Source organism: Elgaria multicarinata, chromosome 7 (assembly GCF_023053635.1).
Source record: "Elgaria multicarinata webbii isolate HBS135686 ecotype San Diego chromosome 7, rElgMul1.1.pri, whole genome shotgun sequence".
In the NCBI taxonomy this organism is placed as follows: Eukaryota; Metazoa; Chordata; class Lepidosauria; order Squamata; family Anguidae; genus Elgaria; species Elgaria multicarinata.
Window position 1 is genome coordinate 46731381 of NC_086177.1, and position 15182 is coordinate 46746562.

Here is a 15182-nt window from a genome sequence, read left to right on the forward strand (position 1 = left end):
GAGAGCGTCAAGGAGTGGATAGGGATGATCCAGTTGAAAAAGTATAGTTGCCTTTTCAAAAAAGGCTCCTGAGTGAACTTTGCAGTCTTGGAATAAACAAATGTACCTCTTGCAGATTAGTAAACTGGTAAAGAATGAATTGCCAAGGATAAAAATCCACTTTGGTTATAAAGCAACTCTGTTTTGTTGAGCATAATACAGCTGTAAGGAGAGAGTCCTACAAACAAAGAACTTCTCAGCTTACCATGTGAAAAGCAGGTATATTTGTGCATATTAGCATCTTAACTAATTAGCAGTTAGCAAAGTTGTACATCAAAACAAAGACAGATCAAAGAAAATGTCTTCATTATACCTTATCAACAGGTGGCCCGTAACTTCTCTAGCAATGTCAGATTTACCTGGATGGTCAGTTCTCTTTATCATGCTAGGTTATTTGTCTCATACTATATCAAAAAGGTCTTGACAGTTAGACATTCCAATTAAACATTACAGCATATTCAGGTGCATACATTGTTCCAATGCCATCATGCCGTTTTCTTTGCTTTCTCAGAATGAACAGTTCTCACAACAGAGGCATGTAAGAAATGGAGTGGATTGGGATAGGTTCTTTTTAGCTTGTTCATAAACAATTTGGAGTTAGAGGTGAGGTTGCATTTGGTGGTGACAGCAAATTATTCAAGATGATAAAAACATTAAGGGATTGCAAAGAGCTCCTTAATACAAATGGTTGGTTTGGTTTGGCTTTTCACAAGAACTTGCCAAAATTCAATAACAGGAAAGAACTTGAGATTTAAAAGCAAAACTGACAGATTCATCCATCCATGCAAAAAGTTTTGAGTGCTTCATCCTCAAAAGTTGGGTTTGAATCCCTGGATATTCAACCATGTTTGTGGTGACGGATCTACGCTACTGCTTTAAAGCGCTTTATAACAGTTTTGACAATGGTATATGGAGTGTGTCCAGGGCCCCAACAGTTGTCAAAACTGTTATAAAGTGCTTTAAAGCAGTAGTGTAGATCATGCCAAAGTTTACACCTCTTTTTTACTGGAAAACAACTGGGACCATCTTTAACAGCTATTTTGCCCACAGGTGCAATGCTGGAAATAGCTGTATCTATTTGTCAGTGTAGATACAGTAGCCGAGAATTTCATTCAATTCAGGTTTCTTCTTTTTTTAAATAAGAACTTACAGAAATTCTCAAATGTTGTCAGTTAAAGAATAAAAAGAAATTGAGATTTTAAAACAGCAAATGTGAGAAAAAACAAAACTGATGCATTTGTCCATCCCCACTCTCCAAATTGAACCGTAGAATCATAGAATAGTAGAGTTGGAAGGGGCCTATAAGGCCATCGAGTCCAACCCCCTGCTCAGTGAATGAATGGGTAATAAAATGGCAAATGAAGTTCAGTGAAAATAAATGTAAAGTAAGGCATATTTGGGCAGGGGGAGGGAATCCTAACTCCACATATACACTGATGGAGTCTGAGCTGGCAGTGACTGTTCAGGAAAGAAATCTTGGTGTTATGGTGGACAGTTCAATAAAACATCAACCCAGTTTATGGCAATTGTCAAAAAGGTGAATACATGTGATGGATCTTTAGCAAAATGATCAAAAATAAAACTACTAATATCGTAATGCCTTTATACAAATCTATAGTGAGACCACATTTGAAATATTGTGAACGATTGTTGTTGCCATTTCTCAAAGGAATGTCAAAATAATCAGGGAGCTGGAAAAAAATCCCTATGAGGAAAGGTTACAACATTTTTTGGGGGGGGTTAGTTTAGGAAAAAAGTGAGCAAGGGGGGTATGATAGAGGTATGTTGTAGATAAAATGGTTAAGGCAAAGCTTTCCTCTCTCACAGTAGAACCCAAGATTATTTAACAAAACTGAATGCTGGGAGATTGAGAACAGAAAAATAATTACTTCACACTGTGCATAGTTGAACTATAGCATTTCTTACCACAAGATGTGGTGAGGACCACCAACTTAGAAGAATTCAAAAGGGATTAAGTAAAATCATGGAGGATAAGGCTATAGATGGCTACTAGTTACAATGCCTGCAAGACCAGAAATATATCATTCAGTTTACCAGTGGCCAACCAGATGCCTATGGGAACCTCATTAGCTGGACATGAGAGTCCTAGCCCTCTCCTGCATCCATTCCCCAGTAACTATTGAGAGCTACAGTACCAGTAATACTGGAGATACTCTATAGCTATCATGGTTAATACCTACTGATAGTTTTATCCTCCATGAATTGGTCTAATCCCCACTCAAGGTGCTGATTAATGTTGATTGTATACAACATTATGCTAAATAGATTGTCAGAGGTTGTCCAGAAAGTGATTGAAAGCAAGAAGTTTGACTTTTTGTATAAGCAGTGCATTGCAGAGATATTTACTGGGAGCATTTTACAATGATTCCAAAATCACTTTCTTGAATGGCAATAGGTAATTCATAACCTAATAGGGTGCAAGTCAACTTGGAGTTATTAGTTTAGGGTGCATCATTTTGCACTTAACATTCATTTGCCATTATACTGCAGCCTTACTTGCCTGGCAGCATACTACACTAACATATCTACTGAATGTATATCCAACGTTATTTTCTAGCTGTGCACCATTAAGATGCCACAAATGAGATGAGTGTGGCCATAATTATTACCATGTTAAACATTATTCTAAAAAGTGAATTTGTGTGTCCTCATTTCCAGCTCAGCAAAATGTGCACATACAGAAGTTTTACTGCTGATATGTACCTGTGGTTCCAGCAATGTCATAGACATTGTTTATCTGACACCTTGCTTCCTTTTGCCAGCCCCTCCATTTGCACAGTACAACAGTAATACCCACAAGAAAACAAATCTTTTCTCCATCATTTGCTCATATGTTATGCAGCTTGTAGACCCTGCATAAATTTTTGTCGTCACTGTGAGTTTGAAAGCTACTGTGCTGATTCTATTTTGTGCACAATTGTACAAGAGCCACCAGACTGGGAAAGAACCAGGATCCTTGGGGGTATTTCATTGTTTCTTTTTTCCACAGTGTGAGAACTGACCATTCATATGTGCCCAACTTATCTTTCAGCTTGTTCTTAAACAATCAAAGGAATTGCCTTTTACACTATGAATTCATGTTAGGCTTTAAATAACCCCCTCCTATGGGTTGGTAAATATTGGGACACAGAGAAGAACATAAATGCATTTCCAGGATTCTGACATGAAAGCTTTGTAAGAGCCTTAGTCATGAACCAATGGTTGTGAGCTTCATAAGACTGTTAGCTGTTAGTCTTCAAACATAGAGGCCCAATTATTTAAACTGACAGCAGTTAATGTTTTGCATATGCCTCATCTGGGATTAATAATGACCCTGTCTTTCACCTCTAAGCTTCCAAGTTAGTTGAAAGATTTATTTTACTTCATGGTTCTTTGCATAGGATTCGCAGTTAGCTCTCTGCCAGTGGAAGAAGAAATGTCCCAGTGATATGTGGAGTAAATGTCCATGTCAACAGAGTGCAACTGACATCTTAATGGCAAGGATGACAACGCAGAGATTGCCCATACCAGTTTAGATCCAGGTGATCAATATTAATACAGGACTGGATGTCCAGGTCAATTCTTTGGAACTAAATTATTTACCACAAATTGTGGTGGACTAGAGGAGATGAGAGAAGGTTGTAGAAGAAAGATCAGCAGTCTTCTGCCCTCACACAGCAGCAGCAGCGCAACCACTGTTCTGTAATGAAAGGTAGCATTACTGCCACCACTCCATTTTTGCCAGAGAGAGACAGAGGGAGCAAGAGAAAGCAGCCAGAGGGAGACAAAGAAAAAGAGAGAGCAGACAGAGAGTAAAGAAAGTATGAACACATTTAAAGGGTACGCACACATGAACATTCAGAAAGTGACTGACCACCTCCCAAGAGCAATTTTGTGGTGGTCCCCACAATACCACACACACCCCAAATTCCTCCAGGATATTATAAGTTGTTACAGACTTGAGAAGACCAATTACTTTTCAACCCCATTTTTAATGTTCTGAACCACTTCGAGACCCACAGGCCTTTATTTTAAATTACAAATTTATACACTTCTGCATACCTGGAATATAGAAAATATTCACTTATTTTTGAATAGTCCTGTTTGCTTCCAAACTGGGAGACATTCAATGACCTGAAATTGTTATTAGAAGGAATGATATCCTGGTGTTCATTAGGTTCTTGTGGAGTTGCTTTATTATGCCGGTTTCCTGCTGCTATTCTCTCCTAATTTGCTTTTTTACAGCACCTACTTTAATTAGGCAAATATGAATCTACACACAGTTCAGAATTCTTTAAATGAGAAGGCTTTACCATTTTAAAGAGCATTCCAGAGCAGGCAAACAGGGGAAAATCATTATTTTTCATTATTCAAATAATTTTGCTCTACGCTAATACCGACTTTACTGGATGGTTTTCAATGTTTCACTAAAATATACACCACAGATTATTATTTTTGTGAATGATTTTTTTTTTATTTACACACTGTATCTAGAAGCAGATACATAAATCCTTATACAATTTTTCAAAAAATGTGCAAGAAATTACTATAATCTTTTTAACAAACCAAAACACATTTAAAATCAATGGACTTTGGATAATTCATTCTGTTGTGTGCTTAGTACAAATAACGCACACTTAGTTGGAAACATACAGAAAAGTGTAAACTACAGCAATCTGGATTTTAAGTATTAATTTCATGGCACTCCATCACCACTATAAAAATTCTTTAACCCAATACATAGTAATACAAAATTCTATAAGAATTTCTCCCCCACCCCACCCCATTATTGGCATAAAGAGTTTGGACCATTTTCCAAATACATCAAACTCTACAGTATTTGTCATTTTAAGAACTATCCCATCTTTGTTAAAGAATGCATCATTCATATATTTTTATACTATTCAAAGATACAATAGTAGCAATTGCTGATGTGACCAATATTTTAGATTAAAATTTCAGTGTTATGTAACTAAAGACCCTTCCTTTCTGGAATTCACAGTCAGTATATTGCTGGTATTTTGGTTTCACTGAACAGTTCCAATATTTACACATTAAGAAATGCATTTGTACGAAAAACTGCATGTTTTGAGAAGTTCAGCAGTAAGAGTTCATATGGAGATAAGCACCTTGACATGAATATTAAAGATACCTGGGGCATTTAGAAATACAAACAGACCCCAAGATTTGCTAGATTTGATCTCCTGGGACAAGTAAATACTGACAACAGAATGAAAAAATGTTGGTGATGAGTGAAGTTCTAGTTTAAATCCTCACTCCCCAGCCCAAGGAGCACTTGGCTAAAATTAGAAAAGTGGAGCTTACTCAAAACTTATAGAGGAATTTATTTCCATGCTTCATCTGGATTCCTTGTCTTGCTAAAGATTTCCCTTCTACCTTATTGAAGAGGCTCTGCTCCTCACTGACATGAGCAATGTGAGCCTGCCTTCCCTGCCTCTTCCACAGCAATTCTAGCTCGAAGAAACAGTTCTGTGAAGGTTAACCACAAGCTTTGTTCTCTCTGCTGCAGCTACTGTTGGGTTTGGGGCTGCACTACTTTCACTCCCAATTGCAAAACACATAAGTAGATTTTCACATGAAAAAGTCAACAGCAACTCTGTTATATTCATCGCAGCAAAGAGCTAGATTTCGGGTGAACTCTTTCTGCAGCTATAGCATGATACTCCACAAGCCTTTACAAGCTCTGCTACCAACCTATGAACTGTGATCCTTGGGAATATACAAATCAATGCCTTGCCTGCTGGCAATGAACTCCTATAAGACACTGTATCCAGTGTTTGAAATAACATAAACCAGATATTATCAGATGGTCTTAGAGGCTTCATTTAAGTGCACTCTAGGCATTGGGTCTGTGAGAACATTTGTTGTATGTGGGTGTCTAGCTAAGGAAGATGTAGGAACGAGAAGTGTAGGAGATGGGGAAGGCCTGGGGAAAAACACATTGCAGAAGACAGAAGATTTAAAGCAGTGGGTAATGATTGTAGGTGGAGAAAGGGAAAGGGAAACCACTGATGCTTCATCAAAACCAGTGCTACACTGTTAGATTTAACTGCATATTACAGAAATGTGAAAAAATGAATTTATGTTAGTTATATCTTTATAGTCGTGAATATACCATGCTTGAAAATCTCCAATTCAGATGCCATTTCATAGCCATTTAAATGTGGCAAAGAAACAAGGCAGATACATAACAGCAGCACTGTAATATTCTGATAGTTTTTCTCTTAACAATTTTTTTTTAAAAAAAATCAATTAAAGGCCAATCTTTAAAAGAAATACTCCCTTTACAATTGAACCCATTATGGATCCTACTGTCTATGTCCAGGTCACCGAGGCTGGGCTTTGCCTTTTGTTTCTTACACCAGATTCTATCCAAATATTTTATTACTGAGGCTAAGAAATTGATGCCGCAATTCATACTTGCTTTCTCACAACATACCCACTGAAAATAACTTGCTATCTTCTGAATACTAAAATAAGCAGTTTTCTTTACAAGAGACTGAAGTATAATTGTTATGGGTTGATTGTTTGCTGTGTACATAAGAAACTCCAGCCTAGTTCACTGTCTTATTTTTATCATCAAATTTGTAACACACTAATTTTATACTGCTGTTTCTCTGTCAATGTACAATAACATTTTCTGGTTATAGTAAAAACATTTTCCAATTGCATTTATTACATAAGTTGTGCTAATATAGAGGTAATGGTAATTTTTAAAATAAAGAGCCCTACGTATTAGACCACTACTATCAGAAGCCACTCATTAAGTTGTTTTTCTTCTGCTTGTGTTTCAGTAGCACAAAAATGTTGATATATAATCAATGCAATTTGGTTTACAAAAAGGTAATAACACCTGTGGAAATTACCTCATATGGTTACAAGAACTACTAAGCAGCTGATTTAGTCCTCCCTATCTTGAGGGGTCCCTTTTCTTCGATGTGATAAACTGTTTATCTGAAACCTATTATGTGTTAAATGACTCAGTGTAACAGCTTGCACTACTGGCAAAAGCATTGTAACATGGGAAGAGGCAATTCAGCCAGCGCTGCTGCAGCAACGTCAGTGAACAAGGACTTCCACTTTCCAGCAGGCTATGTTCACTGAAGTTGTTATGAAGTGTTGCGTGAGTTAATTCATTACAATGGACATGTGAACAGGCCACTCATGTGCACAGTTAAAATGCACTAAATCCCTGATAGAAGATAACATATAAATCTGTGTGGCAGTAAGAGATGAACTTTCTATAATGTTCAAAGGAGAGAGCAAGAAAAGCATTCAAAAGCCATTTCAGAATGTATCTCCTCATGTGTGCAACACACGGATGCAATTTGCCAGTCACATCAAACAGCTAGCAGTTACCTGGAATGGGAAACTGAAACCTGGGCATACACAGAGCAGCTGCCAAAAGCTCTGTCTATCTTATTACCTTAAACAGTTTAGGATCAGGGGAGAGAGAGAGAGAGAGAGAGAGAGAGAGAGAGAGAGAGAGAGAGAGAGAGAGAGAGAGAGAGAACCTCCAACACAGATGGTATTGGGCTTCAGATCAAATGTTTCCCCATCACTTGACCAAGCCAGCCACTCACTTCAAAGCCATTCAAGGAGAAATAAAAGCCAATATCATTGTGGCAGTGCTATCTGCTCATCCACCCGCAGAGATTTGCCAGATGGCTGAGAGCGACAAAACAGAATGTACCTACTCCCACTGAGCTGCTTTTGTCACTAAAGTGCTCGCTCAGTCCAAATGCAGATGGTTCAAGGTGTGCTGAGGTTGCCACTCTTATTTACCGTTGTTTGTTTATTGGGTGGATGAGGGCAAGCACATAGTACTGGCTGTTGCTGCTCCAGCTATTAGTCAGATGGCTTACTGGGAAATGAAAGGCTGGCAGTAGGAAGGTTAAAGCAGGGGGAAAGAGAGATCTACCCATTTCATTCTTTCCTGGAATGCATGGTAATGGGTCGGCAAGCAGTTAACAAGCCATGTTGGCCTGTTAACTGTGTTGCACATACCAGGGAGATTTGCCCTCAACAGTGCAGCTTCTTGTATCATGCAAACCTGGCCAGGGCAGCTTATTGCTGTGGTGAACAACAAGCCACCCACAGCAACAAGCCACCCTGGCCAGGTTCACACAACATGACAGGCTGCGCTGCCAAGAGGAATTATGCAAATCCACCCACCCACCCCAAGGCATGTGACCAACCTGCACACCTAACAAACCACTGTAACTTGATAACTATGTGGCTTGTTAATTTGCAGGTAGTTAACTCCCTGCTAATTGTGTGAACACCATGGCAACAAGCCGCCCTGCCTCGGTTCGCATGTCACAATAAGCCTTGGCGATTGCCCAGTGCAGCTTGAATATTCACAATGGCGGCCAGCATGCCAAAACCCAATGAGCACCAGCAATTGTGCAAACCAGGTTTGCCATTTTGGGGGCCACACTGCCTTCCCCAAGACTACTACAGTGGGATCCTGTAACACTGTGCTATGACAACAAGAGAAGAGAGAAGAAACAGTATGAGAGCATTCCAAGTATGGTGTGACCACCTCAGGAACCTACTGATGAAATGAAGAGCAAAAAGCATGGCAAGAAATGCAGCATGCAGATTCATGGTCTACAGCAATATTACTGCGGCAGTAGAGATTTAAGTAAATATAATTGATATGGAACTGTAATACCATCATGGTCTCAAAAATCATTAGACTCTTAAACTTTGGGATAATGTTTACTTTGCCATCATACACCTTACTGTTCAAGGAAACTTCCCCAACCCCAACCAATGTTTTTCTACTTTTGAAAGGGGATTTCCCCACCTCGCCTATGACATGTGTTTTACCCTAAATACAATGTTTCCTATTGTATAAAAAGGATTTCCTCTTTGTTCCTCAGACTCAAAACACGGTACCATAGTATATATTATTGTGCCTTTTTATGTATAAAATTTGTAGTCTTACTTTGGGGGTAAAAATCAGAAAACAACATGACGATTTTGCATAAATATCAGAATGGCAAAGCCAAGAAATGACTTAAACACACACATATATATTTTGCTCAGGAATTTAATAATACATCACTCTCTCTATTTTATTTTCAAAATCTATTTTAACTGGGCAGGAGAGACGCTTCCACCTCTGTCTCCCAGAGCAAAAGACATGCTTTGCCTCTGATATTCTTTTTAAACACTATGATCTAAAAATAAATTCTTTAAAAATAGAAGTTTAGCATATTGATTCAGGCAACCCAGGATGTAGTGCTATTGCAGCACCTTGCAGCAACACTGTACTTTAATATTATAAACTCCTTTAGAGAAGAAAAAAAAAGGCTATGTAGAACAAGCAAGAGAGAATTATCCAAAAACGAAGATTTCTGAAAACCCTTTACTTTATTTTTTTTAACTAACCATAAATGGGAAAATGATAAGAAAATTATTCATGACTATAACTTTCTGAGGATAGCAAAAAATAAAGATGTGAAAATGGCATGAAATAAAATCTGTAACCTTAAAAACACATTCCCAAATTGAACAATTTCTTTCAGAAGCTTCAGAATTGGGTTGCCTGCATGTTAAGATTTCAATTCAGAAGATCTTTCCTAATAAAAATAGGCATACCCCTTTCCCACACTAACAACTTGCAGAAGTAGTCTCATGAACACAAATCATAATGGCCCCATTTCTGAGAAAGTTAGGCTGTAATTCTGGGAACAAGTCCCATTGAACTTTGTGGAACTTACTTCTGTAAAGATGTGTAAGGAGTTGCGCTATTAGTTACATTGTCCCACAGAAATCAATAGAGCTCTAATTATTTGCAACTTTCCCTATTTTCCAGCTTTCTCTGTATTAGATCCAATGTGTAAAATAGGCAATCTATAGCTTTTCCAATTCATTGGAGACTTCTCCTGTACAAGTCTAACTGAAGTGAAAAGGAGATATCCATGAATATACGTTTTGGAAATACTAGTGCCAGAGCAGTTCCTGATAGATTTTTCCATGACAAGTATTTTAAACAGACCTAGATTCCTTATTTCAACTAACTAGAAATTAAATTAGTAATGCACAGAAATATTTCCTATGGTGATGCTTATGATGTAATCAATTCATCCTTGATTTTAAAATATGTAAGTATAAAAAAAAAGATCTTCAGGGATAAATTTAATTCCCCCCTTACTAATTAAAATGAAATATAATTATGGGAAATGAACTGCTAAACAAAATAAAAACACATTTATTATTAAGGGCATGATCCAGCAAAGTTAAGTACTTCTTTATTCCATAAATTTCTATGGGAAAATTTAAGCATATGTTTAACTCACCCAATTAAATTAATGAAACTTGAGTATGTTTAACTTTGGTTGGATAACATTCTGTTTTTACAATAATTATGGGGTAATGTTTAGCTCCAGTGAAATTTGCTTTATTTTGGGGGGTTTTAAATTCCACTGACAAACCTTCAACACTGAAATTGTCTTGAAAAGAAGACAGCTTTCCATTATATTGCCATATGCTACCATAGCTTAGTCCAAATTATGGAAATTTTAAAGAAATTGTCTTAATTTACATTTTACCCTCTGTCTAAATATTAACATGAACATTTCAATACCTATTTTCTAAGTCTGTTTTGAAAGGCCATTTTAAAAAGGTTTAAGAATGGTTAAAAATGAACAAAAAAGCAAAACAATATCTACAATCTTTGAAACTGTTTAGAAGAGAGGAGGCTTTCAAAAAATATGTTGTATAACTGTGTTACATCACACGTTCTCTCCAGCCCACAGTTAACTTTATGGTTTTTAATCAGGATACTGGGAAATCTTTTTAAGCATACATCTAAATTCTGTATACCAGCACATTTTATCCACAACATTTTTAATTAAAAAATAAGAGGAAACAAAACAGGCTATTTGAAGAAGACAAAACATATCCCATCAAGTTTCAACTTTTACTTATGGTTGAAAACACATGAAATGTGCTTCGAATGCATAAAAATCACAGTGGATTAGCAGCAAAGGAGATGGGGAGTTTTAGGGAAACTTTTATCATTCACATTGTGATTATTTTGCACATTGAATGAAAGATAGCAATTTCACTTTTCTAAAAAAAACCCTTGAGATAATTATTTTAAAAAGAAAAACCCAGACCACCCCATTAAACAAATAAAAATGCATTACCCTTCTTTATGCACAAAAATGAAATTATGGCAGCAAAAGACTGATAGAAATTAAAGTTTGTAAACGGTATTTCAATCTCTCTCCTTTAATTTTTTGTTGTTGTTCCCAAAGTGCAAGATGCAAGGTTCCCATAAGCCTTCAGTAGTGCTTTTCTTGTAAATAATCCTTCATTTTGTTTGGCAAAGGCAGTTTCTGAATCAGATCTATTCTGGTATACTGGCGTATAACAAAGCGACACAGATACTGCAAGGAGCGCACCTGCATAAAACGAGATACTGGATTGGTCAGTCTGACTGGATAAGTTGTAGATCCAGGCAATCGAGACCTTGAATAGCAAAATGCTCCATTTTCAGAGTCCCTGATTGAGTGTTCAATTAGATCAACTATAGATGTATGTCCCTCCACATCTGGTTGTTCATAAAAGCTAAATCTACCATTTGAATGCTCAATTCTAGTATGAAGAGTTTTACCATGGGAACGGAAACTCAGACTTAAAAGATAGCGGTCATCAGAGCTGTCTCGTACAAGAAATGAACCATCAGGAACATTGGCCAGTTTTCCTTCTGCTTCCCATCGTGTAATTGGACCCCAGTACCATCCTTGTTTCGCAAGTTTTTTCAATTCTTCTGTGAGGCTTGTCACAACCATAGGGCCACTATTTTGTACAGAATCATAAACTCTTCCAACTCCAGGCGCAGAGTTAGGATCAAAATTCAAATGGCAGCGCATACTTTCAGCCACATGGACATCTGTGCCATTCAGGCCATTAAAGTTCCTTTGGATTTGATTATTCTGTATTGGAGGTAGCAATGGAGAGAGTGGAGGAACGTCACTGTGATTAACTCTTGGGCTTTGCAACATAACTCCTGTGGTACCAATTAATAAACCACTTACTGCCTGGTCCACAAAGATATCTGGAGCAACTACAACATCTTGACTCACTGGAACTTCTTCTTCATGAAATGCACTACCACCCATTTGAGAAGAAACAGTTGAAACCTCCATGGGTGAGGAACTATCCAAACAGTAACTACGTGATCCTTCCAAAGGATACATTCCCTCATCTAAAGGCACAGTATACTGAATGTAGTCCTGAGGCATAAGTCCAATAACTACAGGCACATGTTCATCAATATGGAGATGCAAATCTCCATTCTGAGATTCTGTACTTTTTAATGCATTGTTTTGTTCCTGGAACACGTTGTCTGACTGTAAGTCATGGAAATCTTTGCGAACACCATTCAGTGCCGGACTTGGACTTGAGGAGTGGACCAAGGCCTTTACTTTCACTTCCATTTTTATACATGTTTCTTCTGAGTTTGTTGGACGAAGGGGCCATGGAGTTGGACTATAATGGTGATTTCGGAGCGATGTCGATCTAAGAGGTCTTTGAGCTCTCACATCTTTGAAGGTTATTGGAGCAGAAGAAGAAGAAAAGGTGTCATCATCAGCAGAGCTCACAGATGGCGTGCTACCTTTGCCACCTTTCTGCTTTTGTTTTGCTGAAAGTCTTCTTTTTAACGTACCCATTAAGCTTTCACTCTTCGACCTGTTTTTGCCACCTTTCTCGTCTTCGCTGTTGATATCGCAGGTAGCTAAATCTTTACCATAGCAGCTACCAAACAAGGAGTCATCTTTTCCAAAATCATTTAATGATGGCTGTCCGACCACAACGAAGTCACTTTCATCTTTGCTCTTATTTAAATTAAAAGACTTACGAATGGTCTTGAGACTAATTTTCTTCATTATGAAAGTACAGCAGGTCTGGCTGATTAATTCTTTTAGAGCTCTGTCCTTAAAACATATAAAGCAGGAGTGTCTTCATTGATGTGCCTTATCCAGTCTCATTTAACTTCCAAGACCCATTTTCTGAATACAAAGAAACAAACAATAAATAAATTTGCACAAAACATACATTCTTTACTGTAGAGCAATATTTAAGATGTTTGTTTAAAGAAGCAAAAGAGTAAAAATCAATGCAGTTAGTGTGAAATCATACATATATATTTACTTTTATATTTATTTAAATATTTATTTATTTTTATTTTTATACCACTCTTCAGCAAAAAAAGGCTCCCAGAGTGGCTCACAAAGATTCAAACCTTCCATTACGTTAACCGTATAGCATGGTCTTATAGTTTCACAGCCCTAATTTGGATCAAGACTAGTTGAAAGGGAGGATTGAATTTTCCTCTGCTCCCATATTCCTCCCAAAATTCACCCACACACAGGAGGTGTTTTTTTTTTTTTTAAGTTCCTATTGGTGCTACACAATACTTAATGTTTGGATTAGCCCAAAGATATGCCATTTTTTATTGTGCAAAGAATATTTTACCTTTGTTTTAGATTTGTTTTCACACTCTGGATGAAAAAGACAACTAAAGTCTGGAAGATAATAAATAAGCTGTGGATGTGCAAAAAATTTGGCAAATTAAGTCTACTGCTTGTCCTCCAAATAAAAATCAGATTCCAATTCTAGCTATTGTTCCTGATTCTGGTTTGGGAGCACTTAACTATAGCAGTCTGCTTCGGAAAGATTCAGAACACCTCTGACATCAGGTAACTCTTTTCTGTAGAAGTCCAGATCAAAGAAGACTTGTCCCAATGGTACAAAAGCTTTGGTTTTTAGTTTGCTTGTAAACCCAATACAAACCTCCCACAGGCAAGTTCTCCCTCAAAGGAAAATACCAAGCAGGGAGAAGAAAAGGAGGCGAATATAGTTTTGTGACTGACAGCTCTAGTTCCCAACCAGGAAATGAGTTTACCAGGACTCTACTTTTTACTTCCAGTGACACTACTTTGGGGAAGGAAGCAGAAGTAACTTATCAGAAGCTGTTCCAATGTTTCTATTTTACTGATTTTTGTAACTGTCTGTGGCAGTAGCTTTACCAGTAACCCAGGGCTCCAAGGCAACTGATACCTGATACCCTACTCTTGCCTGTTCAATGGTTGGCTGACACCAACTCCCCAATCATGGTTGGCTGACACCAACTCCCCAATCACTGAGTCCCTATAATCTGATCACACTTCCTCAGCACTTTCTCCCTGGCTGCAGGTAAAGGAAGAGCAGGGCACTTTCCTACTAAAGTCTGTGCCTGCTGGCCCAGCAACATAAAACAGAGGGCCACAACTCCAGTCAACTAGGCAGGTAGTGTTATGGGTGGGGCGGGGGGGGGGGGAGAGAATTGTTCTGGCCAACTTTGCTCCCACCACAGTGATAAGCTGAATTTCTTATCTAAGGACTCACACTCCATGTCTGCCTGAAAGAGATGTTCTGGTGTTCTGTGGGCGAAGTTGATGCCAAGTCTTAAGTAGTAAATCGAAGGAAAAGATTACAGAGATTGAAACAGGGGGGGAAATTGCACCAAAACCAAAAATCATTCCTTATGTGGCTACACAAGGAAGTATAGGCTTTGTCTCAGTTCCTTACCTCAAGTGAACAGGAAAAATAATAGTGATACACCAAGCAAGCAATTTTTGAGTAACTAAAAGTGCAATCCTATGTATGTTTACACAGAAAAAAGTCTTACAGTGTTGGCTGGGGAATGCTAGGAGTTGTAGGACTGTAATATGCAATATGACTGACAGAACACGCAAAAGCCATGTAGCTCTACCTGTGCCTTTGGTGCTACTAACTGAGTAAATTTGTGCTGAGTGAGCTCACCATAGATTCAGCTTTGGAGTCTATAGAAAAGCCCAAAATGAAGTCTGTATGAACTATCTTCACTTTTACCATCAACCAGAAAGCTTAAAACCCACATTGTGCACACCAGTTTTCATCAGAGGTTTATAGAACAACAAACTGTAGTACTGAAATGTCCAGCAACTGGGGGGGAAATTAAGCAAAAATGTACCAAGTAAGATAATAATAGATGACTACATAGATGTACGCATCCAAAGTCACATAATTTGCCCAAGTTGTTCTGCATGTGGAAAGGGAGCCTATTGCCAAATTTCACC

The 15182-nt window shown here is 37.9% G+C and overlaps 1 protein-coding gene across 2 annotated transcripts in view; it reads right to left on the reverse strand.

Moving 5' to 3' along the window:
• Window positions 1-4512: 4512 nt before the first annotated feature.
• SOCS6 (suppressor of cytokine signaling 6) overlaps window positions 4513-15182 on the reverse strand; it is a 31938-nt gene continuing 21268 nt past the window's right edge. For both annotated transcript variants that reach the window (XM_063130512.1, XM_063130511.1), the window contains exon 2: window positions 4513-13091. In XM_063130512.1, the coding sequence (XP_062986582.1) occupies window positions 11361-12968 (1608 nt within the window). In that variant the 5' untranslated portion in view covers window positions 12969-13091 and the 3' untranslated portion in view covers window positions 4513-11360. The remainder of the gene's footprint in view (window positions 13092-15182) is intronic.